This window comes from Lemur catta, chromosome 2, assembly GCF_020740605.2.
Source record: "Lemur catta isolate mLemCat1 chromosome 2, mLemCat1.pri, whole genome shotgun sequence".
NCBI lineage: Eukaryota > Metazoa > Chordata > Mammalia > Primates > Lemuridae > Lemur > Lemur catta.
This window is the reverse complement of record NC_059129.1, coordinates 564,541-592,180: the sequence shown is the minus strand read 5'-3', so window position 1 is coordinate 592,180 and position 27,640 is coordinate 564,541. Positions and strand designations below refer to the sequence as shown.

General features: G+C 56.1%; 1 protein-coding gene across 2 annotated transcripts in view; it reads right to left on the bottom strand.

Annotated features, from left to right (window-relative positions):
* The window catches only part of RAB40C (RAB40C, member RAS oncogene family), a 31,261-nt gene extending 4,512 nt beyond the window's left edge, over window positions 1–26,749 (bottom strand). For both annotated transcript variants that reach the window (XM_045541004.1, XM_045541005.1), the window contains exons 1-4: window positions 26,697–26,749; window positions 26,388–26,560; window positions 4,346–4,406; window positions 3,517–3,577 (exon numbers count right to left, since the gene is read on the bottom strand). In XM_045541004.1, the coding sequence (XP_045396960.1) occupies window positions 3,517–3,577; window positions 4,346–4,406; window positions 26,388–26,529 (264 nt within the window). In that variant the 5' untranslated portion in view covers window positions 26,530–26,560; window positions 26,697–26,749. The remainder of the gene's footprint in view (window positions 1–3,516; window positions 3,578–4,345; window positions 4,407–26,387; window positions 26,561–26,696) is intronic.
* Between the last annotated feature and the right edge of the window lie 891 nt (window positions 26,750–27,640).

Genomic DNA, 27,640 nt, shown 5'->3' with positions numbered 1-27,640 from the left:
GGAAAAAGACCAACCACCAGAAGCACTTCGGTGGGCAACAAAAGCTGAGCTTTAAGATGCATGAACGCATCCCTGGGAGCCAGCCCTGCAGCCCTGGGCAGGGGGGTGCAGCCCTCTCAGGTGCCACGGAAGGATCCGGCACAGCCCCTCCCTAATGCCCAGCACAGTGTTGGTCACCGCAACAAAACACAGACAAACTAAACGTCCGACCCCAGGGGACGGCGAGTGGAGGAAAACACACTACGTCGACAGGAGTATATTCAGGGTCTATGTGATGATCGTGGGAGGACGCAGCACAGACAGTGAGCTGAGAAACACCGGTCCCAAACAGCAGGCACAGTGTGACCTTCTTCCAGTAAAGACGTAAACACACAACACGATACACGGGAAAAGTCCACGTGGACAAGTTACGGATGGCAAAAGGGCAGAGGGTGATTTCTGGTTGCTGCGTTGACCTGTATTTTCCGCAGCGAGCGGCACTACGCACGTGACGTTCAAGCACTGAATCAAGTGAGCGGTGGCCATGTTTTGGCAGGTTTGGCTCAGGTGCCAACCGTGCCGGGGCTGCCGGGGAAGCCTGGCCGCGCCCCCGCTGGCGCCAGCATCTCCAGCCCGGCTCTGCGCAGGCCGTTCTGGGACTGCCGAGTCTGAGGGTGCGGTTGTGGGCAGAACAGGCAGATTCCAGCTTTGCTCAGACTAAGGCTGCGAAGACCAAAATGCTCACGGGTTTGCCAGGGAAAACCAGCTGGGTTTAACCACCAGTAGGACAGCTGAGAAACCAAGATGAGGGTCCTCACTGTCAGAACCAACCCGGAAGGAACCCCAGGGTCAAGTGTATCTCAAAGAGGCAGAACAAGGGGCAAATAAATGCACCTGCTACATTCTGTTTTTTAAAACAATAAACATAAGACATGCTCTGGTTTCTGAAGCACTAACTAACTAGTCTCTCAGGCACAAATGAACACCAGCTCTCCCCTCTGCTAGCACCGCCCAGGAGCAGCCCTGGCAGTGAGCGTGACAGCCGGGGGGCGTGCCACGGTGCTAACCAGCATGCACTCCTGTACCGTCTCCACACAAAACCCCTTCTGCGTAGACAAACCAGCCTCTCGGATTCCAGCAACAGAAAACACTCGAACAGTCCACAAAGTCGAGGGAGGCTTTGCCTCTTTAGTGGAATGTGAAGGGACTCATGACAAAAGCCACAAGACTGGCCCGTGGTGGGACAGGTGACAACAGCAAAAGGGTGGCCAGCGCCTTTTGCTGGTGCCAGCTGCAAGACCCAGGCCCTGGGGGACTCGCGAGGCCTCCCTGGTCTCAACAGATGAAATCAGGCTCTGCACTTGCTCTGAAAGCTGCCGCCTCCTCACTGCCGCCCACAGCAGCAGGGACACGGTCACGGCCCGGCTCCGAGGCCGAGCAAATGCTCAGTCAAGACGGCCAGAGGCCCGGCTTCCGGGCTCAGCTGCTCTTCCCAAGGACAAGGTCCACAGGAAGCGCCTGGCACCCCCCACCCAGGCCCAAGACTTGCACTCGGGGTCCACAACTAGCTCCTCTTGTCCAGGAAATGACAACTAAGAACTTCCAGAATTAACAAAGCAAAACAAACAAAATAACCAGTTGTGCTAGATGCCTTGGAGAGAATACAGTAATCTTAACAGTTTGCTTTCCAAGAAAACTTACAGTCTAGCAAATACAAAATTTATAAGGTGGTTGTTTTTTTTCTTTAAGTTCTCACATAAGCTGAACAGAGATCACTACCTGTGACCTGCCCTGTAGTGGGAACCTAACAGCTGAGCCTGCCAGGTACGACCTCTCAGTTCCTTCCTCGGCATTTCCCAACAACCCTTTATTAGCATAGCCCAGGACAGCGGCCCCTCCTTCCTTGTTTCTCTTACTACAAAAAAGTAGTATGTGTTTATTGCAGAAAAATTAGGAAACACTCAAAATCAAAAAAAAAGACAAAACATCCTTTTGCAGCTAAAGTCGTGCCTACGGTCCCTAACAGACAGCAAGGGACCCACGGAACACACTGTTGCATCTGCGCTTTTCCCCCTGCCCAGCTGTGCGTCAGCCCTTGTCCCTCACAGTGTGCTCCGAAGGGCTGTGGGTCCCCTGTGGTGTCCCCTAGAGCTACCCTCACCCCGGCAGCAGATGCGGCCGTGACTACTCCAAAGCAATGGCTGCCACCTGAGTATCCCCGACCCAACTGCCCAGACGGAACTGCCGGGGGCTCCCCGCACCGTGTGCCGTGGGCAGGCCACACCCAGGTCCTTCTGCCCCCACAGGGGGGTCGCCAGCATCTCTGCAGGAGCGCCCAGGACAGGATGCTGCCCCGCCCAGCCTGGGGGTCCTTCTCCACCCACCCCTCAGCAGAGGGGAGACAGCAAAGAGCGGACACCACACTACAGTGTGGAAAACAGGTGCAGGTGCCTTCGCAAGGGGACAAAACTGCACAACAGTGGGGCTCGTGCCTGCTTAGGGCAGACGCACCTGGAGCCAGAAACTGCGAAGCACACGCCTGACCTCTTCCCCAAGGCATCCAGACCCCAGACTAAGTGTGCTGTGCTGCCCTGGGCTGAGCTCCCCGCCTGGGGTGGTCTGACCCTCGAGGGTCTCATCCGGCTCTTCCAGAAGTCTCTGCGTCACAGACAGGACTGACCGACCTTCCGTTCAAACCCTCACGCTGAGGCAGCGGCAACAGCGACTGCAGCAGGTCTGTCCACACGGGTTTCAACGACTTCCCGCCCTTCTGTTCTCAGTCACACACAAGCAGACCCGGTCAGGACGAGAGTGTGCTGGGGAGCACAGGGACACGGAGAAACAGAGTGCCTGAGGGCGCCCCCCACACCTGTGCCCCCCACACCTGTGCCCCCCGCAGGCAGCCCTAGAGACCAGCCCTGTGTCCTGCTCGTTGCTGCTGCTCTGCCCCTGTCCCGAGGGTCTGCCACAGCCTCACACTAAGCCTTGGTCAGCACCCCGGCCTGCACACAGGAGGGTCAGGGCATAATACAGCACCAGCCACCCCCGGAGCCAGACCCGACCCCGGCAGCCTCGCAACTCTGCGTGTGCAGTCCAGGGCAGACACGCGGGGAAGCCACCATTGGTTTCCACCGAAACAGGTGAACGAGCCGCATCCCACAGCTCAGGGGGTGCTGTAGGGGCCACGCTGGGCTCAGGGCACATCGCTGCACCACGAGGTGGTCGCCAGCCGCAGCTGTGAGGACAGCGACAGCCTGGGCCAGGACGCCAGACGCAGGCACGCCAGGAGCCCCCTGCGCCCAGAGCCCCTCCACGCCAAGGTCCCGGGGAAGGAGGCTCCCAAGGTCAGCGAGGACCACAGGAAGACACACGCTCCCCAGACAAGGATGGGCTGCCAGGGAGAATCTAATGTTGACATGTCACAACACCCTTAGGAGGGCACAGGGTGTTCGGGAACTTGACGAGGCAGCAACTCCTACTCAGAAACAATCAGGAGAATCGTCCTCTTGAAAAACAACAAAGAGCTGCTGGTCTTACCTGGGCGCCCCTGGAGTAGGACCTGAAGATGGTGCAGAACCTGCCCTGGCCCGACGTGTCCCTGAAACACATGGGGGTGGGGTGTGAGGGCAGCCATGGCCCGTGGACCCTCCAGCGTTCACACTGTGACCCCTGTGGGAGGCTCACCCCAGACATCCTGGGAAGGCCAGGGGGAGGGAGGCCAGGTGGAGGGAGGGCAGGGGGAGGGAAGGCGGGTAGAGAGAGGCCAGGGGAACGCGGGTGGAGGGAGTCCAGGGGGAGGGAGGCCAGGGGGAAGGAGGGCAGGGAGAGGGAGGCCAGGGGGAGGCCGGGGGGAAGGAGGCCGGGGGGAGGGAGGCCAGGGGGAGGGAGGCCAGGGGGAACGTGACCAGAGCAGGCACAGGGGGGCCGCACTAGAAGTGTCTGCACAGATGCGCACACCAAGCTGGCAGACGGCAGAAGGGGCCGACCTCCATCCACCTGGCTGAGCGAGCCCCAGACATGGGCGTGAGGGCCCCAGGAGACTGTCCTGCCAGGTTGGACAACCCCAAACCTGTGGGAATTTACGTCTTGACTTCGAAGTTCTGGGAAAAGCTCTGTGACGGGAAGCAGGTGAAGGGCCAGGGGAAAGGGACCACAGTGGAAACAAGCCTTTATGGCACAAAGGGAAGTGGGCTCTGCCAGGGCAGACACCTGGGCTTTTGGTTTTCGCAGCATGGAGCAGAAGCTACTCCACATTTACACGGGGCCTGCTCAAGTAGCTACTCCACGTGAAACGTCGGCAGGACCATTCCCACCTGCGCTGGGTTCCGCACCCCACCCGGCGGCTGCGTGCTGCAGCCCGACTCACCAGAGCTCCAGCTTGACACGCCGGCCATCCAGCAGGATGGTGGTCGTCTTGTAGTCGATCCCTGCAAGGAAGCGGAGAGGCTGAGGGCGAAGGGCCCCTCTTGGAGAGGCTCCACGCCAGAGGCAGAGTGGAGGGGCCCTCGCTGCCCAGGGTGGAGGCGTCCTCGCAGCTCCAGCCCAGCGACCCAGCCTGCCCACTTCCACATGGCCAGAACGGGGTCAGGGCATTGGGTCACATGGGCTGCTGGGAACACACATGCTCTTGCCGGAGCAGGGTTCCCTGTGGCCTGCGCAGGGTGCAAGGCTCTGGGCTCTTCCCTCCAGAGCTCTGGCCACAAGGCGGGCAGTGAGTCCAGCACGCCCAGAGGACAGCAGCTTATCTGCACTTCGGCCTTCTTCATATGAATTTTGGAGTTAAATTCTCAAAGCTAATGTACTTCCGAGTTCTTGGGTTCGCTATAGTCCCCAGGTACTGACAATTGGAGCATTACTGAGGATATAGTAATTTTTAAATTGCTACTTCTCTGGAGAGCTCTCCATATCTTTAGTTTTTATTTCTTTACACTTTTATGGGAAAAAGTCAGTCCAAGAGAAATCCGTAGGAGCAGACAGTGCTGGACACTTAACTTACATGTAGCATCTTAAACTGGTTTATGGGACATCTGAAGACTTTCCAAAAGCTTCTACCGTTAAGGCTCAGTCCCTCCCCTTACCTTAAAAACACCATTAGTTTCTTATCTTTTTATGACACTGTTCCAAGAGGGCTTAGAAAAGGGCAGTTTTAACACAGGTGCTGCTTTCACAGAGCATGTCTCTGTCTGTCTGCGTGTCTCTCTGTGGGTGGGATCCACCCCTGCAAGCCGAACACACGGCGTCTCGCCTACGGCACCTTCCGGCATCAGCGCTTCCGCCCGCAGCCCCCCTTCTGCCTGGCCAGCTCCTAACTGCACATCTAACCTGGTTCTCGTGCATCCAAGGACACTATCAACACAGTGAAAACACAGGCACAGAATGGAAGAAAATATCTGCAAATCAGACATCACATCAGGGACTGATGTCCAGAACTAGTAAGGAAGTCCTGCAACTCAACAAAAAGAACAGCCTCTCTCAGGTCCTTGCTTCCAAGATGACAAAGAAAAGGAACAATTGTGCCAAAAAGGCAGGCCACGCACAGCAGGACGGCCCACAGCGCGTGCCCAAGCACAAGGCCGTTCAGAAGTTCGCCACGAGACTCGCAGTAGGGGTCGTAGCTGCTGGGGACATTTCTGAAGTGCGTGTCTCCAATGCCCGTGTGCTTCCCGGGCTGTGTGAGCTGCTAGGGCACGCTGCGTGCTGGGAGGCTCCACGCAGGCTGCAGCAGGCAGAAACCCCTCTTGTGAAGACCCCCCGATTCAGACCCGCGGGTGCCGCCCCACGATCTCCGCCAAAGCCCATGTAAGGAGCTGAGTCCCTAAGGATGGAAGAAAAGGTATCCTCCGGGAAAAAATGAAATGAAACTCATACTTAAAAAAAATGAAGAAGGGCAAAGGACATGAACAGACATTTCCCCAAAGATCCCCCAGCGGCCAAGAAGCTCAGGAAAGACACTCAGCATCGTCAGCCATCAGGGAAAGGGAAACCACCGCACACCCAGGGCACAGTGGGGCTGGAACGGGCACGTGGCAGCAAGTGCTGGCGGTGGGACACGAGAGCCCCGGACACGGGAGCCCGGGACACGCTACCGGGGGCGGGAGTGACAGCGCACGGCGGTGAGAATGGACGAGACGCCACTGAGACGCACACTTGGAGAGTTAAATGTCCCATTTTATGCTGTATGTACACGACAAAGTGAGAGAAAGCTGTGTTGTGCATGTCCTGGGGGAAGCGGGACACTCTCCAGGAATGAACCGCACGCAGGTCCACGCCCCTCCCGCAGCCTGCCCCCCAGCTCTGTCCCCTGCTTCTCTGGGCGGAAGCTCCGGGAATTCTGCCACACGGGAAGCACAAACGGAGAAGCCTCTGGCCTAGCACTTGCGGCCTTTCGGTCCTAGCAGCTGCAGCTCTGGGGACAGACCCGAGAGGACGGTGCTGGAAACGGGGCTTCCCACAAAGCTGTGGGTCTCCTCCCCGAGACCAGCGTCGCCTGCACGAGACGGCCTGCCAGGCAGGCGGGGCGCCGCGCTCGGACGGCGCAGACCCCGCCCGCGGACCGCGTGGGGCTCGAGCGCGCCCGGCCCGGCAGACCCGCCGCGCCGCGGAGCCGCCGCTGGGTGGCGCTGGGCCCCAGGCGGCGCCGCGGAGCCGGGCAAGGCCGGGAGCGCCGGACGCGCGCGACAGGCCGGACCCAGACAGCTGCGCAGACGCCCGTCCTGCCGCCACCGTCAGAAGCGCCGTCTGCGGCTGGGCCCGGGTGGGCGACCGCAGTGTTGGGCACAGGGCACACCCGCCTCGCTGCCCTCAGGGAGGGGCAGCCACCGCCCCGCCGGGCGCCCCGCGCGCTTCCCTGTGGGCGAGACCCGCCGAGGGATCTCAGCGGACACTGCGGAGGGAAATTTAGGACCCCTGCTCGGCAACGTCCCCACCGAGACGGTCTGGACCTGCAGGCGGTGGCCGTGGTGCTACCCAGTCCGCCGAGGGTCCTGCCCTCAGAGAAGGGGCAGGTATCCCAGCCCACAGGCCTGGCGCCCACATGGGCACCGCTGGGAAGGCACCCGGTGAGTGGGCAGCGGTCACCACGCCGGACAGCAGGGACCCAGCCTTACAGAAAAGGCCGAGAGGCTTAGACAAGAGCCCAGAGTTCCTGCGCTGGCCTTTTTACTTGGAAAATTTGATATCAAATTTGATACCATGGTCATTTAATATAAAAATACCAAATATGTTCTTTACGCTTACTCTGTCCTCTCACACCCCACCACCGTCCAATTTGCATAAAGACGTGTGGGACGCTTAGCAGGTAATGAATGGATAACACAGGCACATCAATTCCCAAGAGGGGCCTCCCTGGAAAGGCGGAATCTCTCCACCATAAGGGTAGGACGTGAAGCAAACTTTTCTGGGTCAGCTCCCACAACTCAGTCACCTCTCCCCTCAACCCATCAGTCCTTAAATAAACATATGTATTTAGAGATGGGGTCTTGCTCTGTCGCCCAGGCTGGAGCGCAGTGGCACGATCAAAGCTCACTGCAGCCTCAGACTCCTGGGCTCAAGCGATCCTCCTGCCTCAGCCTCCCATGTGGCCAGGACTACAGGTGCCACCACACCCAGCCTGAGCTGCTTTTTAAACAAAATGATGAGGAATTTTCTTCAAAGTATTTCACAACTCATACGGCATGGCATGACCATTATGAACAGAGTCGGCTCCTGGGAGCCAGTTCAGCTGTATGAAGGCCACCCACGGTGACAACCAGGCTCAGTCCCCTCCCTGTGCATGTCTCGAGGGGAGCCCACACCCACAAGTGTGAGCTGAGTGCACAATGCGGCAGAAGCAGCAGACACGGGATGACCAGATCTCAGGACAGGGCCCAGGAGGCCACAGGGCCCAGAGGCACACGGCTCTGCGAGGGAGCCCTCTTCTCGGCAGAGCCCAGGAGGGCAGAACCCGGCTCTCCTCTCGGTACAGCACCTTCTCCCTGACTGTGCAAAACCCACCATCAGCCACTCCCAGTCCTGCCTCCAGATCGGCCGAGCAATGGCCCTTCTCCTCAGGCAGGACTGAGCTGCTTTTCTCTCGGAAATCTCTGAAGGCCAAAACTCCACCCATGATGCTTTTTTGGTTTTGTTTTGAGACAGAGTCTCACTCTGTCGCCCAGGATGAAGAACAGTGGTGTCCTCACAGCTCACTGCAGCCTCAAACTCTTAGCCTCAAGTGATCCTCCTGCCTCGGCCTCCCATTCCCAACGTGCTGGGATTATAGGTGTGAGCACCCAGCCCATCAAGGATGCTTTTAATGTCTCAGCCCTTGGTGTAGGGAGGACCCTCGGTGTCTCCCATCCGTCATCCCACGCTGAGCCCTGAGGGGGCTCTGACACTGAGCAGCTACTGGGAGGACAGTCCAGTGGGAGAAGCGGATACTCCAAGGGTTAATGACAGTCCACATTACAGGGTCCCCATGCCAGGACCACCAGGGAGGAAGCCTTTGGCTTGGAGGGTTTCAAAGAGAAGCAATTGGCCGGGCGCAGTGGCTCACGCCTGTAATCCTAGCACTCTGGGAGGCTACGGTGGGCAGATCGTTTGAGCTCAGGAGTTTGAGACCAGTCTGAGCAAGAGCGAGACCCCATCTCTACTAAAAATAGAAAATTAGCTGGACAACTAAAAATATATAGAAAAAATTAGCTGGGCATGGTGGCACATGCCTGTAATCCCAGATACTCGGGAGGCTGAGGCAGGAGGATTGTTTGAGTCCAGGAGTTTGAGACTGCTGTGAGCTATGATGATGCCACTGCACTCTAGCCTGGGTGACAGAGCAAGAATCTGTCTCAATAAGAAAAAAAAAGGTTCAGAAAGAAAATAAATTTTAAAAATTAAAAAAAAGGGTAAAAATCTTTTCTAAAAACATGAGCTAAGATAACACACTGTTCAGTGCATCAAGCAAAGGCCCCAGCGAGGGCCAGCTCCCTTCAGGGCACTGCCATGTCTGCACCCAGGCCTTGCTCTCCCAGGGGCTCCCACCAATGACTGCTCGTGGGCACCCTGTCTTCCTCCCCTCCTCCCCCACCTGAAGGCCTTGCCCCCAGCTCAGGCCACGCCCAGTGGGCCTCTTGCTTGTCTGGTCCCAGTGAGGTGCTGCCTCCTAGCTGACCCGAATCAGCACAACCACCCTACAAGACACACACCAGCATCATCCTCGGCAGAGAGAAGCCCCAGCACTCGGGCCCTCGGTTCTGTCTGCTGCAGGGTGCTGCCTCCTCGTCCAGAACCACAGGAGACCAGACCCTGGAGAGCCATTTCCCAGCCAGCTGCTACGAGGCCACAGGCCCTGCCCCGGGGAAGCCAGTGCTGGCCACACCCTGCTCCTCCTGTGGGACCTGCCTTGCTCTCTACAAGCCTGGAGGGCATTTTCGTTGGCACATCGTCCTGTGCTGGGTGCTCGGTGGCCTTTCAGTCTCAGGACTCACCTCCTTTTGTCCCCCAGTTCACCCCTCCACACTCACGGCTCCCATCCCTCACCCTGACAAGTGCCAGCCAGAGGGACCTCTGGGACCCCAGGTTTCTGATCTGTCCCCCATCCCCGTCTTTTTGCTCTATTTTCTGGAGATATCATCTTTCTTTTCTAGCCTTTCTATGAATTTTTTAATAATTTCTAAAAGCTCTAAAGCTCTTTCTGGTTCTCTCAATTTTCTTTTCTTTTCATTTGTTTGGGACAGGATCTCGCTGTCGCCCAGACTAGAGTGCAGTGGCGTCATGGAAGCTCACTGCAACAACAACAGAGCCTCCAACTCTGGGACTCAAGCAATCCTCCCACCTCAACCTCCCAAAGTTCGGAGACTACCGGCACGTGCCACTGCGCCCGGCCTCAGTGTGCCTTGCTGAACAGCCTGCAGCTCTTCGCTCCTGAATGCAGTACCTCCGACAGCCCAGCGGGATTTTTAGAGCTCTCCGGAGCTCCCTTGAGGCCCTCCTCTGTTTTGGCCTCTCTTCATATCTTAGTGATCTTGGCTGTCCGTTCACCCCTCACAGAAAGACCCAAAGAAGCTGCTGCTCTGCGTGACTCTGCCCCAGGCTCCTGCCTGCCAGCGAGGGGCAAGGCGCTGGCTCCATTCAGGATGCGCTTGCTCCGCCCTCTGCCGTGCCCAGCAGTGTCTGGCGTCCGTGGCGCGACTCTCCCAGAGAATAAGCCTCCTGTGTCCCTGCTGGGCAGAGACGGGCAGCCTTTTAGGCACCTGCACAACTTCAGCCCCCCCCCCCCGCCTCCTGCTGCATTCAGAGGGGCTCCGTGCGCCCCCGCCTGGCTGCCGCAGCACCCCTGCTTCCCAAACTGTCCACCTCTCTCCCCTGCAGATTTACATGTTTTTAAAAATGTCTTTTTTTTTTTTTTTTTTTAATTGAGACAGAGTCTCCCTCTGTCACCCAGCTAGGGTGCAGTGGTGTCATCAGAGCTCACCACAACCTCAAACTCCTGGGCACAAGTGAGGCTCCTGCCTCAGCCTCCCCAGTAGCTGGCACTGCAGGCAGGCGCTACCACACCCGACTGATTTGCGTATTTTTTGTAAAGATGGAATCTCACTATTTTGCTCAGGCTGGTCTTGAATTCCTAGGCTCAAGCAATCCTCCTGCCTCAGCCTCCCAAGTGCTGGGATCATAGGTGTAAGCCACCAAGCTCGGCCTAAAAATGTCTTTACTATTATTTAAAGGGAGTTTCTAAAGGGAGTGGCAATTCACTTAACCCAAATATTTTGAAAACTTCTACTACACACTAAGACTTGTTTTGGGAGCTGAAGGGGCTCAGACTGCTACCCAGCTGCTGCCCAGACCATGAGCTGTGGCAGTGGCCCCCACGGGATCTGTGGGGACAGTTTTTGGTTGTGACAAGATCAGGAAGCATAGGCCAGGGATCTCAGGTGAACCACCACGTACATGACTTCTGCAGCACAGCAACTTCCCTGAGCTCAAGTGCCCAAAGCAGGTGAAACACCCGTGTTCGTGGTGTGGGCGAGACCCTGACTCTGCCGTGCACACATGTGCTCTACGCAGTTCCCAGCAACACCACGACCGTGTAAATCCCAGGGGACCGTGTCTTAATTTGCTCAAAATTTCACCGAGAGTAGTTCGCCATTCTAGTAACGCCAACACAGACACACACGTTTACCTGCTGCCTTCTCGGTGTCTGTCCCAGGCCCTGACTGACTTAAATACAAATGATTTTACTATAAATTGCACCCCTTTTCTTTCTCCTTTACATTACAGATACGCATGCACACACGTATGTTTTGTGAGTGCAGGCAGGACATGCACTATCCACGAGCTGTTCTTTCCAGGACAGTAAAGCGATGCTGCAAACCACCTGTAGAAGAGCCCCAGGTCTGACAGGCCGAGTGCCACACACACAACAGGCTTCCCAGGCTCCACCCCGCACTGCTGGTCTCAGGCAGCCCTTCGGGAGGGAGTGAGCAGGGAGACGGCAGACCAGGGGAGGAGCTGAGAGCACAGCAGGCGCAGGGCAGGCCTGGCAGCCACTGCAGGCAGGCATGTGGAGGAGGCCAGAGGAGCAGGAGCCTAGTCTCACCTGGCGGCCTACTTGGTCACATGCAACGGGGTATTTCACAGCATGGATTCCAGGAAGGTCGGGCAAGGAGGAATGGGCCAAAAAGTCACTGCAGTGTTGACTTTCCCAAATGTACCTTTGGTTTTGACAGTCACCAATGTCCTGGCGATTTGGGGAGCTGCCCATGGCACCGAAGCTCCTGCCTATGGGTCCCCCTTCCCCAAGAGCGGCCAGTGCAGAGCCACTGGGGAAGCAACGGAGGAAGGCTGGGCCCAGAGCCTGTGGGGTTCACCTTCTGCTTGGGAGTGGAGCGTCGGCCATCAGAGTGGAGGTCCCATGGCTCCGGTGGCCAGTCTGTCAGGGACAATCTCCAGTAAGCAGCACTTCCCGGCAGCGCGGCACAGGGCTGCTCTGCTGCTTGAGTGGCCAGCACAGTGTTCCCACCAGGAACCACCGGACAGGCCCGGAGCAGGGTGCAAAACACACGTCTCCCTGTTTGCCCCTAATGCAAGCAGGTCTGTGAGAACCAGGACAATACACCCCAAAGAAAATCCACCTTTACCGTACCCCTAGGGAATTACAAAGTAACCAGGATAGGAATAGCCAACATACACCAAAAAGAGAACTACTAATTCTTAGATGTCTGTTTGGTTCTGATCTGATCACTCAGCTTTATTTTGGGTGTATAAATCACGATTGCTGGATGTTTTGTTTTATTTTATTATTATTATTTTTTGAGACAGAGTCTCACTCTGTTGCCTGTGGTGCCCTAGAGTGCTGTGGCATCAGCCTAGCTCACAGCAACCTCAGACTCCTGGGCTCAAGTGATCCTCCTGCCTCAGCCTCCTGAGTAGCTGGGACTACAGGCGCCACCAAGCTCGGCAAATTTTTTCTATTTTTACTAGAGATGGGGTCTCGCTCTTGCTCAGGCTGATCTTGAACTCCTGAGCTCAAGCAATCCTCCCACCTCGGCCTCCCACAGTGCTAGGATTACAGACATGAGCCATCGCACCCGGTCAAACTGCTGGATGTTTTAAAATTGGATTTTCTACTGTCAGAGGAAGCAGGACCTGTCAGAGTGAAGACCCGCCACGCACCATTGGAGCTGCCTGCTCCAATCCAACCTGCCACCCAGCCTCGGGGATGTGGGGTGTTTCCCACACGCTTGGCGCAGACTCAGTGTCGACCCACCTACACTGGGCAGGGTAAGGAGGGGTCCCCTGCACAGGCAACACACACGCCGCTGCCTCATTCTGCCTGAGGTTCAAGTCTCTATGGAAGCAGCAGCAACATCAAATGCAAAATTATCCATCTATTTTCCAACATAATTAAAAGCCACAAGAAAACTTTTAAAAAATTCATTACAATGAACAAAAAATGATGAATAAAAGGCTAGAATAAGAATGAATCAGAAAATGCCAATAATGTCTGTCCTTTGCTGTATTCTAGTTGAGCACCTGAAACTGGAATGCCCAGCTCGCGTGGAAGGGAAAGGCTTGCGGACAGAAAGGGGCATCAGCACGTCTGACCCCAGCAGGTTCTTCCTGTTGTGCAGCCCAGTCAGTGTGAGCCGGGCTCCCTGGGTGGGGCCCGAGGTGCTCCCAGGGCAGGCATGGGGGCGGGCGTGGGGGCAGGCAGGCAGTCCTGCTGAGGCTTTCCACCGAGTTCCCAGATCTCACTTCCTGGGGAGCAGGGCCCAGGCCTGAACAAGCATGCACCTGCGTGATCCCAATGTGGTCTCCAAGGCAGATGAAGTGTCAGGGGAGGCGGCTGCTGTTTCCCCGTGTGTTACTCCTCAGGGAGGCAAAAGAAGCTCCCACCAAGTTTCCAGAGATAGACAAAAAGCAAAAGAGGAATGTCTGGGTCTTCCAGCCACCAGAAAAGGCTTTCCGTAAAACAGGCGGATGTGCAGAGGTGCTGTGGGATCCGGCCATCCATGCTGGCCTCACGCATGCCCTCTCGGCTACGCAGTCCTCCCACCAGGGTTGCCAGAACTGGTCTTCATGTTTACTCTCCCACACGCCTACGCCAAAGAAGCCCACCTCCCGCCCGGTGCAGCCCTGGAGCTGGACAAGGGGGTCCACGCGTCCCAGGCGAGCGGCTCCCTGAGCCAGTGCTGAGCCGTGTGACAGGCACTGCAGGCCAGGCCAGGGCTTCTCCTGGGGGTAGGGGTGGGACCTGAGACTTGTTTCTGACCAACAGAATATGGCCAAGGTGAGGGGTGTCCCCTTGGAGACTGTTACATGAGACAGGGATTTGGTCTTGCTGGCTTCACGAAGTGAACGCCCTACGGAGAGCCCTGTATGGCCAGAACTGGGTGGCTGACACCTACAGCCCACAAGGAGCTGAGCTTGGAAGGGAATCTTCCCCAGACAAGGAACCTTCCTTCAGATAAGACCAGCCACAGCTGACACCTCGATTTGCAGCCTATGAGAGACCCTGAGAGGACCCAGATAAACCATGGCGGGTTCCTGAAACCATGAGGTAATAAATGAGTGTTGTTTTAAACTGCTCAGTTTATTTCAATTTCTTACATGCAAAAGAGAACCAAAACAAGCACTATCTAAAAGAAAGGTACAGGCCCTCCTCTGACCCAGCCACTGAGCCTACAAAAATCTACCAAAACAAACCAACAAAAGAACTTTCCAAGGGTGTGGTCAGCAGAATGACAGCCCCCCAGCAGCCCATGTCCTAATCCCTGGAACCTGTTACTTTATAGGACAAAAGGAGCTCTGCAGATGGGGTTGGGGTGCGGACCTTGAGGTGGGGGGTTATCCTGGATTGCCTGGGTGGGCCCAGTTAATTACATGAGCCCTGAAAAGCCTCTCCTGGCTGAATTAGAGATGAGAGAGGAGAGAGTCAAAGCATGAGAGGGACCTGCCCTGCCACTGCTGGCTCTGCAGATGGAACAGGGGCCCTAATGAAGACTGGGGGCTGGGCAACTTCTAGATGCCGAGAAAGGCCCTCAGATGACAGCAGCGAGGAGACAGGGACTGCAGTCCTACAACCAGAAAGAACTGAATCCTGCCAGCAACCCCACGAGCAAGGAAATGGATCCTCCTGTAGAGCCTACGAAAGCAAGGCCCCCCACACCTTGATCTCAGCCCGAGGACACTCACGTCAGAACGAGGACCCAGAGAACTGGGAGAGAACACGCGTGTCACAGCAGTAACAGGAAAGGAACGCGAAGGTGTGGAAGTAACTAGAGGCCATTTACTGCAACATTATTTTTTGTTATAAATAAACTGTATACAAACTAAAAACCTATCCACTGGGGAATGGTTAAACAACAGAAGGTAACTCTGCAGGATGGAAAGTTCTACGGCTGTTACAAAGGACAGGCGCTAACCCATCAGCACGGCTAACAGGGAAGCAGGGCTTAGAATAAAGGGAACTCTCACACCCTCCTGGTGAGACAGAAATCGCCTGACTGCTTGGGAAAACGGGAGCGTATGGAGGCTGACGTGCACGCCCTGCCACCTGGCAGCACTTCCAGTCCTCAGTGTGTCCCCAACAGAAATGTGTCCATGTGAGGATGATGGCATTTCAGACAGGAGTCTCCATCCTCCTCATTTGCCAGCAAATTAATAAAACTCTTTTTCCCTTCTCCTCAAAAAAAAAAAAAAAAAAGAGAAAAGAAAGAAAGAAAAAGGCCGGGCGTGGTGGCTCACGCCTGTAATCCTAGCACTTTGGGAGGCCGAGGCGGGTGGTTCGTTTGAGCTCAGGAGTTCAAGACCAGCCTGAGCAAGAGCAAGACCTCATCTCTACTAAAAATAGAAAGAAATTATATGGACAGCTAAAATATATAGAAAAATTAGCCGGGCATGGTGGTGCATGCCTGCAGTCCCAGCTACTCAGGAGGCTGAGGCAGGAGGATCGCTTGAGCCCAGGAGTTTGAGGTTGCTGTGAGCTAGGCTGACGCCACGGCACTCTAGCCCGGGCAACTCTGTCTCAAAAAACAAAAAGACAAAGAAAGAAAGAAAGAAAGAAAGGTGTACATGTGTTCAGCAAAAACATGTGGGAGTTTTCACAGGGGCACTGTTCAGAGTAACCGGGACATGGACACTATCCAGAGCCCATCTACAGAAGAACAGATATGCCCTGCGGTGCTCGTTCGTGGAAAGCCACGCAACACAGAGTGGGACCTACCACTGCACACAACTACGTGGATGACTCTCATCCAGAAAGTGTTTAAAGAAAGAAGCCAGACACAAAAAGTACATGCTGTGTGACTCTATTCACATAAAGATTCTAGAAACTGCAAATGAGTCTACAGTGACAGAAAGATCAGTGGCTGCTGGGTCTGGGAGCAGGGAGCGCGTGGACGGCGTGTGGCGACGACTTCTCACGTGTGCATGTCTGTTGACACTGAATCTCAAACTTTACATGTAAAAACGGATTTTTTGTACATAAATTACACCTTAATAAAGCTGATTAAAAGAACAAAGCTGGCAACATCGAGCACTGGCCCACGTGGAGCAACAGGAACTCTCCTGCACTGCGGACGGGAAAGCACAATGATACGGCTACTTCAGAAAACACTTCAGCAATTTCTCATAAATTAAAACACATACTCCTATGACAGCAATTCTACTCCTAGATGTTTACCCAAGAGAATTGAAACATGTTCACAAAAGGACTTGTGCACTGGGGCATATTCATGCAAAAGAGTACTACTCAGGAATAAACAAGGAGTAAATTACTGACTTGCACATCAGGAATGAATTTCAAAAATATGCTGAGCAAAAGAAACCAGACACAAGAATATAGTGTATGGTTCAATTTCCATGACATTCCAGAGCAGGAAAAGTAATCTATAGTGACAGGAAGCAGACCTGGGGGACTGAATTTACATGGGCACGAAAGGGCTTTCTGGGAGGGGTGGGGATGTTCCGTGTCTTGATGAAGGTAGTGGCTACACAGGTATGTAATCTATCAAAACTCAGAGCTATACACCTAAAACAGGTACATTATATATAAATTACCTCAATAAAATTGATTTTAAAAAAATTAAACCAGCCGGGTGTGGTGGCTCATGCCTGTAATCCTAGCACTCTGGGAAGCCAAGGAAGGATCACTTGAATTCAAGAGTTCGAGACCAGCCTGAGCAAGAGTGAGACCCCCATCTCTACTAAAAAATAGAAAGAAATTATCTGGCCAACTAAAATATATATATACAAAAAAAAAAATTAGCCGGGCATGGTGGCGCATGCCTGTAGTCCCAGCTACTCGAGAGGCTGAGGCAGGAGGATCGCTTGAGCCCAGGAGTCTGAGGTTGCTGTGAGCTAGGCTGACGCCACGGCACTCACTCTAGCCCAGGCAACAAAGCGAGACTCTGTCTCAAAAAAAAAAAAAAAAAAAGAAAGAAAGAAAAAACCTTGACTATCTCTAGTCGTACCTCCTATTACTCCCTGGGATAGACTCCTAATTACTTGGTCAAAAGGGAAGACTTTCAAGACCCTGGATACGCACGGGCAAACCCCGGCGGAAGAGTGCGCCCAACGGCACTGCCCCGCGCGTGCCCCGAGCACCAGGCATCGCCGGGCTTCCATCTTTGATAACACTGTAAGCGAACGCTCCGTCTCTTTCAATTTTAGGATTAAACATCCTCCAGGTATTTTTCATTAGCATCTCCTCCCTGAGTGCTGTACAAGAGGCACTGGCCAGATGATGGAGAGGGGAGATCTCCCAATGGCCATCAAATTGTGCCCCTCGAGGAGGCTGCTGTGGGCCTGCCTGGGGCTGGCCCGTGGGAAACGTACACTTGAGCAGACTCACACTCTGACCTATCGAGTCCTAGTTTCTTTGAACTAACTTGTAAATACTTTTGCTACTGAGCAGGTTAACCTTTTGCCTATCGTACTAGTGGCAAATTTAATGCCTTTAACAGAAAGTCGGGACAGATGCATTTTTTCCTGTTTTTTCATTTCAATTCAAAAAGGATTGACACTTCTCCGAGTGAGCTGGTATTTACTGATACAGCCTGATCATATGGATAACAAGGCACCAAAAAATCACAGTTTTGGTACTATGATTTTTAAAAAGCCAAACCAGCTCCACAAACATGTAGAAGCTACAGCTTCTGCTTCCATTCCTGGTGTGACCGCTGTTTACTCAATGATGCAAATTGCAACAGGAAGGAAGAACTTCAACACGGACGCCCAGGAGACGGCTTCACCAGGCAGGGTAAGCACGGAGGTGGACAGGCGGGCAGGCTCTGGGCTGGGGCGTCCGGGGTGGGCTGCTCCTCCCACAGCAACAAGAGCAGCCCCCAGAAGAGCCTCACATGGCAGTGACAACCAGCTCAACACTCAGGGTCACTGCGGGCCTCTGCCACAGTTGGTGACCACCAACTCTCACAACAGCGAGACCAGAAGCGAAAGCTTTCCTGGTCTCACACAGGCAAAAGCCTCGGCATTAACAGCGTGCTGACACGGGTAACGCGCTATGTGCTTAAACTCCCCACACAGTGTACTCAGACACCAAAGTTCTTTACAAAAGTTCGATATAGCTGGGCACAGTGGCTCATGACTGTAATCCTAGCTACTCAGGAGGCTGAGGAGGGAGGATCCCAGGAGTTCGAGGCTGCAATGAGCTATAACCGTACCACTGCACTCCAGCCTGGGCAACAGAGCGAGATCTCATCTCTCTTTTTTTTTTTTTTGAGACAGAGTCTCACTCTGTTGCCCGGGCTAGAGTGAGTGCCGTGGCGTCAGCCTAGCTCACTGCAACCTCAAACTCCTGGGCTCAAGCGATCCTTCCGCCTCAGCCTCCCGAGTAGCTGGGACTACAGGCATGTGCCACCATGCTCGGCTAATTTTTTCTATATATATTTTCAGCTGTCCATATAATTTCTTTCTATTTTTAGTAGAGACGGGGTCTCGCTCTTGCTCAGGCTGGTCTCAAACTCATGAGCTCCAACGATCCACCCGCCTCGGCCTCCCAGAGTGCTAGGATTACAGGCGTGAGCCACCGCGCCCGGCCAGAGACCCTATCTCTTAAAAAAACTTCAATATAATGGTTTCTTAAACTGAATGGGTTAGGTGGATGTTCACCTTGTTACTTTTTATCCTTTGTACATTCTGTCATTACTATTATTATCACTTTTCATATACTCTTTATTTAACAAAAGTAGTTTAAAAAGTTGGCATCATACCTCTCCCCACAAGATGACCCAGGCTCCTGAGAGAAAGGACCAATTTCGGGGCGGGCAGACCCACATCTGCTTGGCGCACTGGACGGGCCAGAAAGCAGCAGATGCTCTGGGAACACAGGGCACAGCCAAGGACACAGGCCCTGGCATCGACGGGCTACGTGAGTCCCAAACCAAAGACAGGGCAGGATTATCCACGATGATGGAACAAAATCTTCCTGAGTCCACACGGACACTTAACAAATGCCCAAGGGTGTTTTCACAGAAATGCCTTGTTGGCAGAAGCAGCCCCGCCCGCTCGAGAGGAGATGTGGCAACCATGGGAAGCCACCACTCCCTAGGTAACGCGATGAAGCAAGTGTCACCGGCATCACCTGACCTGGCGTCCAGCGACTCCTCCAGGGCAGGAGTCAGGTGGCTGCAGGAGATGCCACAGAGCCCAGGACCACAGAGAGCTCGCCCGTGGGGCAGCCACCAGGGCCGTGGGCAGCCAGCTAACAGGTCCCTCCCCCGTCTCCTGCTCCTGCTCACGGCTCCCAGGCTCTGCCACCGTGCCGTGGGCAGACAGCCTGAAGGATGCTGCGGTGGCACGGGCAGAGCAGACTCCCACATGCGGGCGGCCTCAGCAGTGACCTGGGCTCCCCCTGCCACTCTCCCAGCTCCTGCCACAGCGAATTTCTAGACGTGAGCACAGAACATCAGCAACCCTGTAAGTGTCACTGCAAACATTTGGTCCTTCAGGCCTGTTCCAAAGCATCTTGAATCCTGATGTCACCTACCCAGTTACCATCGTCCCAGCTAGGCCTGACACACAAGCTTGCTCTGTCTTGACCCAGGTGACAAACAACACTATGCTCAGGAAGGTGAGAGCCCAACAGTGACCACAAACAGACCCGGGGGCACTGGGAAGCAGCTGACAGGTTGCGCACAACACCCCGAATGCTGGAGGAAACGTGGCCACCCCGGCAACAGCTGGGCCACCCAGCACTGGAACCACCGTGGTTTGTTCTGAGCCAACATGGGTGGCTTCCTGGGTTCACAAACATGGTTCTCTCTGGCCTAGATCCCCATCCAGGGTTGACATTAACTCACTTGCCTAGAGGTTCTGGCATCCAGCCAGAAACATTTTGCAAACTGTAAAGTGCCTGCCCATTTCCAACACTCGGGTCTTCTTCCACCCTCTGCTTTTTCGAAGACCTCCCTCTCTTAGGATGGAAGGCCCTTCATCAGGATCAGTTAAAGCAGCCAAGAGCACGCTACCCACTCAGGGATCCACGTTCTCCTCAAACACTTCGGTCTAAGGGCCAAGTTCACAGCAGAGAAGGTCGAGGCCACCCATGAGCCACGCAACTCTGCCTCCCCTCTGCCACCCACGAAGATGCGGCCAACTCTTTCTCACACCCGGCAGCCCTTTCCACAGCTCCTGGCCTCCCTGGCACTGCACCCTCAGCACATCGTGGTTACAAGACCCTTCCAGAAGCCACTGCACACCTCTCCTCCCTGGTCACCACCCCGCGGGTCTGGCTGCTCCCAAGCACCTCACTGTCCTCTCCCTGCTATAAACGTGCAGCACCTCGACAGGCAGAAAGCGCTCTGCCCCGAAGTGTCTGGTCCTGTCCACTGTCCTCCTGCCTGTGCCCGTAAGTCCCCGCCACCTTCATGGCACCACTGCCCCACCCTCTCCTCTACATGCTGTAGGACAGATGTCCACAGATCAACATTCCGATCGTAGCAAGAGAGAATCGCACACGTGGATGTCAGAGCTTGCCCGTCATTCCAGGTCGATGAGTTCCAGTTCACTTTATTTACCTATATTTACCCTCGTTGCCAAAAGGACGTAAGAGGCCACTTTTCCACTGACCTCTGCCCCTAGGGACAACCCCATGATCTCCGTCCTGGCGCAGCCAGCCCGCTTCCTCCACCTGCTCCTCTTCCCCGCGGTCTCTGTAGCTGCTGGTCCTGAAACCCAGGCTCTGCGGCCTGAGCATTCTTCTCCTAACCACTGGGCAGTAAATCCAGCCTCACAGTCTATCTTCCTTTTCTTCTTGCGTTTTTTCTTTTTCTTTTGTTTTTAAGAGGGTCTTGCTCTGTCGCCCAGGCTGAAGGGCAGAGATAGGATCACAGCTCACTGCAACCTTGAACTCCTGGGCTCAAGCGATCCTCTCACCTCAGCCCCTGAGTAGCTGTGACTACAGGTGTGTGCCACCATGCCTGGCTAATTTTTTTATTTTTATTTTTTGTAGCGATGGGGTCTTGCGATGTTGCCCAGGCTGGTCTTGAACTCCTGGCCTCAGCCTCCCAAAGTGCTGGGATTACAGGCATGAGCCTCCATGCTGGCCTCTTCTTGCATTCTTTCTGCTGCTTTCTCCACACCAGGATGCTGGGTGCTGAAGACTTTTCCCTGCTCTCTCCAAATGCCTGGTGGACGACCCGCTGGCCAGCACGGCCCCCAAGCCTCAGCGCCCCTCGATGCATGGCATCCTGCTGGGCGCTGCCTGCACAAAGGACCGAGGTGAGTGGTAGCTTTTTAGGGACCAGCTATTTTTCACCTTCCCAGTTACAACCTTCAAACAGAACAGGACGCGCAAGTACTTGTAAGGGCTCAGATCCTTCCCTTTGCGTCCTTCCCACCCACTTCTCGGCTCCCTGATACAGTTTCCTTCCTGAAACACTGTTAAATTTAGTTCATCATCCAAGCCACAAGCATTTGAGCCAATGGAAAAGATGACATTATGTGAACACGACACAAGAATCTCAACTGTGACCACAGGACCCTGCAAGAGACCAGCAGGCACCGCTGTGCACCTGCCACGCTAGCATTTGCTCTGTTATCTGCTAGAGCTTATGTCAAGCGCTAAAGATCGGGGGAAAACTTAAATATTGCACCTACCAACTTCACTGTTTTCTGAAAATTTAGGAAAGGCCATGCCAGTCCAACTTACAAAGCAGCAGAATTAGCATAATTTCAACCAGATACAGAGCCTGCCCCTTACAGCCCACCACCCCTCAGGTGGGGGCAGGTTTGTCTTGACAACACAGAGCAGGTGAACGTCTCCAGCAAAGACATAAAACAGGAGGAAACTTGCTGCACTCACAGACAGATCTAGGAGTCGCCTCTGGACACCTCCCCCAGCCGGCTACCCTGCATCCTCAAGGCCCCCTTTCCTGTTTTTCTCAAAACTGTATAAACAAAAGACTGTCTCCATTTTGCTCTCCCTTGCACCCTCAGTTCCTGGCCCGGTGCCTGCTGCACACTGTAAGAGTCCCAGGAACAAATGACTGAACACAAGGATGAAATGAGGGGAAAAAGCACGAGGCCTCAAGACTAGGCCTTGGACAACTGCCCACAGCAGGGGCGGGAAAAGACTGAGGAGATGAAACGGGCAAGAACAGGAGGAAAGAGGGAGGACCCAGACACGATGAGTTACAGAAAGCAGCCCGCTCCCTGGGTGGCATCCTACGTGAAATCGAGACAGAGGCCGGGGTGGAGTTTAGAGGCACGGGGGCCTTGGGAAGGCGCTCTCAGGCCTGGTGGGCTCTGGAAAGGAAGACAGGAAGCCTCTCGGGAAGCCCAGCGTGAGCAGAGCCAGAAAGTCAACACTCCCAGGGCCCCGTCCGCCTTGGAACAAGTCCTGACGTCCCACTAAAGGGCCAGCTCTCGGTGACGACAGAGGTTCTCAGTCAGATGCTGGCCAGGATCACGCAGGAGATGGGGAAGGTCCTTGGAGGCGTGCGTCCCGAGAGAATCTGGTATGCAGGGTGTGCAGTAGGAGGAGCACGCAGCGACTGGCCCTAGGCCCAGGGTGGAGGTACGGAGGAGGATGAAGGGAAGAGAGCCACCAACTCTGCTGCTGCACCGCTCAGGGTCAGCCGCGCCCTCCAGGGGAGGAGGGCTGGAGAACAGCACCACCCGGAGCCCCGTGACCATGCCACCCTTGGCAGCTGTCACCTCTCTGCCTCTCTGAGCCCCGATTCCCCATCTGTACAGTGGGGACAGCGCTGCCTCCCTCGTGGGTGGCAGTGAGGATTAAACGGGAACAGAGGGAACACTCGGCAGCAGGCCTGGCACACAGCACACAGCAGCGCTGGTGGTTGTTAGCTGTTACCACAGTGATCATGCCTTTTCCTCCTGGAGCCAACAACCTGCAGGAAAACCTGGCACCCAACAGAGGAAAGGCAAACCCCAGTAACTTGCCCCAGAAAACGAGTAAATGAGCAAAACCAAGTACCCAAGTACAGAGGAAGAAAAGGGACTTTGAGAAGTTGTGTGGTGACCATGTGACAAACACCACCAGATAACAGCTAGTACAGGAAAGCTGCACACAGGCTATCCGTGCATCTGACAGTGCAAACCTGGCAGCTCCCATGTGCAAGGCTGGTGTGGGGGATAAAGCAATGGACAAGACACACAGGGAATGTATCGTCTGGAGACGCGTCTTGACTCAGGAAAATAAAACACCAGGGAGGAGCGCTTGGAGACAGTTTCCCTTTGAATCTGCCACTTAGGAGAGAAAGGAACTTCAAGCCAGATGAGAAGACACACTGGTAACTGTTCAGTGAAAGCACAGGGAGCTGAGGGCAGGGAGAGCCCTGGCCTGGCCTCTGGGTCACTGGTGTGACAGTTGATGTGGCACTGTGGCCCTGGCTCCAGCAGGGAGCTCTAAAGCACACTGGGGACACAGGCACACAGTGTCCCCACTCCCACAGGGCACAGCAGGCATCTCAGTGACCGTGAGGCCCAACATTTATGGCAAAACTCAATGCTGTCCACCACCGCCTCCGTCCCTTGCTCCTGGCCACTCCCCGGGCTCACAGGACGGGAGCGTCACCAGCAGCTTCCACCAACACTGACCCCCAAAGGAGCAGAAGGGAAGAATCGAGGTTATGCCCATGAATTCATCTCATTAACCCACTCCCAAGCCCACCAGGCTGTGAGCATGCAAACCATGATGGACTTTGCTGGAGGCCCCCATCACCCACGGGAAGGTTTGTAGGAGACGAGGCGCAGAAGATGTAACTGCCTTAATCAAGGACATTCAACACCCACAGTGAGACAGGAATGGGCTTGTGCAGACCCAGCACGCTGCCTCGGGGCCAACACAGACCCACCACCCCAGGGCCACATCCGGGAGCCAAGCCAGACCCGAGCGCATGTGAGTTGCTGCAGAAGCTGCTCGTAGAAAGCAGACACCTCTCCCTTCCAGCTTCGTAACTGAGACCCCCTGGCAGCTGTGTTCTGGAGCACGATCACGCAGGCAGAATCTCTGTGCAAAGTGTCCTTCTGTCCTGTCCCAAAGCGAGCCCAGACTACTCCACCAAAACCACGCCGGGTATGTAGAAGAAAGGGAAACCTTTCCTGAGAGGAAGGGTTCCAGACCTATAGAGACGCAAAAGCACAGTGTGCTGCAACACTAATGGATGCAGAGGAGCCCACATGGGCTCCCACAGGTGCTGGGTGTGTGGCCACACATCGCATCGTCACTGCATCAGGTGCCAGCGCTAATAAAAAAGGTCATTTTGATGACTCACTTGTTTGTGAAGCTGGAGAGAGCAACGTGAGCTCAGGTACCTGTCTGAGGAGTACGCTAGGCAAGACTTCAAGGCAGGTAAGTGATCCAGTTGTGAGCACGAAGGAACTTTGGGCCGTGCTGGAGCAGCGCGCCCTTCACCAGATAGTCCCCCCCGCCCCCAGCCACAGGTCACCTGCCACCTGGTCAGAGGAACTGTGTAAGTTTAGGCTGAAAACAAGAAACCTGGAAACATACACATTCTGAAGGCTTCTGACAACAAAGGGGAAAAAATATATATGTATATCCCTCATCAGAGAATCAGAAAGCAAATGCTCCTAGCTATATGACTCTTCCGAAGAAAAATTCACAGCACTGAATCCTGAGAACCAGATGCTTCAGAGATCCCGAAACCAAGTCTCGCCTAGGAAGCCTGAGTATCCTCAGATCCACCGGCTTCGCCCTGATGAAGGCTGGCCCTGGGGAGGGCAAGCTCACACCCTGACCACAAAGACCCACTCGTGTGCTCTGCGTGTCTTAACCCTGAGGCCACCACACACAGAGAGCATGTTCCACAGCCCAGATGCCCTCCCTTCTCTGCTCCATGCCGCAGGGCACCGGTGAGGACCTGTGTGTCCTAGGAGCACATGGAGTCTAAGAGCAGCTCTTCTCACCATTTCTGGCAGATGGCCCTCCTGCTGGACCAGTCCACTGTGAGTCTCAGACATCTCCACTCCCATCTCCCTCCACGTTTTACACAACAGTGGCTCCACTCAGTCAGCGTGTCACAGGAAGTGTGGCAATGCAACACAGCCTGACAGAGAGGATGGAGGAGGCAGGAGGGTCCTGTCTCTCCAGCTCGTGGCTGTGTGCACACAGGGAGTAGTGGAGCTAGCTAGTGAGGCCACGATGACCCTCAGAAGCACAGATTAACCTACCACGAAAACACTGTGCCCCTGATAAAGTCCAACCCTTCCCGCACTCTTTAGAACAAGTACAAACACGCACACACATGCACACCATCAGCCTCCCTGTAGCAGGGCTCGAGGAAGCAACGCCACCACTGGAAAAGCAACTTGCCTGTTCAACTGAGCCTCACTTTCCCTCCCCCACCTAAAAATGAGCCCAGGCCTCTTCCTCTCTTGCCTTTGCAACATCTCCTCTAGGCTGAGCTAAGAGCACAAGCTTCAGGAAGGTGGCACAGAGAGAACCTGGCGCGGCTGCCCACTGCCGACGCTGTTCCGGGAGGAAGAGTGTGCTGTCAGTCCCGGTCATCCAACACCCCTGACAGGTCCTAAAACAAAAGGGTGGGAGATGCCGTACCCATTCCCGCGGCAGCCTACAGGCAAACAATTCGGCAAACACCAAAACTGTCTGTTCAGAGCAGTCAGACAAGACTGACAAGGGCCCAGGAAACAAAGCAAGGAGGAGTGCGGAGAACAAGGACCAGGGGAAGTAAAATCAGTCAGGTACCAGGACACTTCCAGAGCACGGAAGGGCCTTGAAGAGCCTGATGCTGACTTCTCACCAGTTGGGCTGGAATCAGCCGGAGTCCCTGGATCTTCCAAGGAAACACCCATCTGGCCTGGGGCCAAGGCCCCACCACACAGCGGAAGCCGATCAGCTTTTACCTTAAACACCTAAGTAAGAGGCACGTTCAGGCAAACGCTAGTGAAGCCACCTATGTTGTGTACTTCACCCCCGCAACTGGAAATTAAAAAACAATGTTTAACAACGTCATTATCAGGGTATTTCCTTCCAGCACGAGGTGTTGATTCCCTGCGCACTGCGCGGACGCCTCAGGGAACAGCTGCCCGCGAGGACCCTGCGGTCTGCGCCCACTCGCAGCAGGGCCGGCGATACCCGCCGGAGCCACATCCCAGGCTCTGCCACCTGGACCCACAGGTCCCGGCCGCCGCGACACCGTCGGTGACGCTCCGCGCGGGTCACCGCGGCCGGGACGGCGGGCACCACGCAGCCGCCGAGCTCCAGGGCCGGACCCTGCCCCCACGGCCTTCCGCGGCAAGCGGCGTGCGGAACCGCGGCCTCGGGTCGGGCCGCCCGCCTCTCCCGAGTGCCGGCCGCGTCGCAGCGCCTCCCGCCGCCGCGGGGCGACACGGCGAGAAAGGGAGCGGCCCGCAGGGGCCAGGGCCTGCGCCGCGACCCCCGCTCCCCGCCGCCCGCCCGCCGGCGCCCGCCTCACCATTGCTGTAGGCGTACGGGGACTCGGCCGCGCCGTCCTGCAGGCTCTCCAGGATCTCGCCCTTGCCCACGTCGCTGTCGCCCACCAGCAGGAACTTGAGCAGGTAGTCGTAGCTCTTCACCGGGCTGCCCTGCGTGCCCATCCTCGCGCCGCCCCGGCGCCCGCCGCCCCGCCTGAGGGACCGCGCGCGTCAGGGGCCGCGGCCGGGGAGGCGGCCGCCGCCGGGGACCGCAGGCCGTGCCCGCCGGGACCCGCGCCCCTCGCCCGCCGCCCGCGCGCCCCGCGGCCCCGCCCGCCGACCGGGCTCACCTCAGTCTCGCCGCCGCCGCCGCCCCGCCGCTTCCCGCACGGCGCCTGGCCGCCGCGCCGCCCCGCCCCCGGCCGCGCCGCCGCCATTGGGCGCCCGTCGCCCGCCCTCCCCGGCCCATTGGCCCGTCTTCCCGTCCGTCACGCCCGCCCCGCCCCCGCCGTGTCCCCCAACGGCGTTGAGGAGCCTCCGGTCGCCCCGCCCTGCCTCCGCGCCGTCGCCATAGGTCGCCCGCTGCCCTGTTTCCCATGGCCATTGGCCTGTCCGCCCGTCCGTCACGACCGCCCCGCCCCACCGTTTCCCACACAGCGTTGCGGAGACTACAGACGCGCTGCATCGTCTCCGTCGCCATTGGCCACTCGCCCCCTGATTTCTCGGAACCATTGGCCCGCCTGCAAGTCCATCGGAATTACTACCGCCCCCACCGCTTCTTCCCGCAGACGATCCCAGAGCCACCGGCAACGCAGCCCACTGGTCCGCAACAGCTCTGCCCTCGTCCGCCCCCTCGACGTCTCCATTGGCCACCGCTGCCGAGCCATTGGGCCGTCTGCACGTCGATCACAGCTCCGCCAACCCCACCCTCCTGGCCCAGTGCCTCCCGCCTCCTTTCCTACACGCTCACCAATCAGGAGCTTGGAGCTCCAGGTTGTTTGCATACGCCCTCTTCCCTCCCAGGGCGCGGAGCAGGTGGCCGCGGTCTCCGACCTGAGGCGATGCGGCCGGGTCCAAGGGCACTAAAATTCCTAGCAAGCTGCGCCGACTGCCTTTGCAGAGACTCCGGGAAGGCAGCGTGGGGGTCCCTCACGCGTCCCCCCCTGGGACGGGACGGCCAATCGGCTCTCGCCTAGACGGAGGAGGCGGGACTTCCGCCTGGCGGCAGGGCGAGGCGGGAACAGAGGGCGGGGCAGTAGCCCCGGATGGGGACGGCGGGGAACTGGGCCGGGCT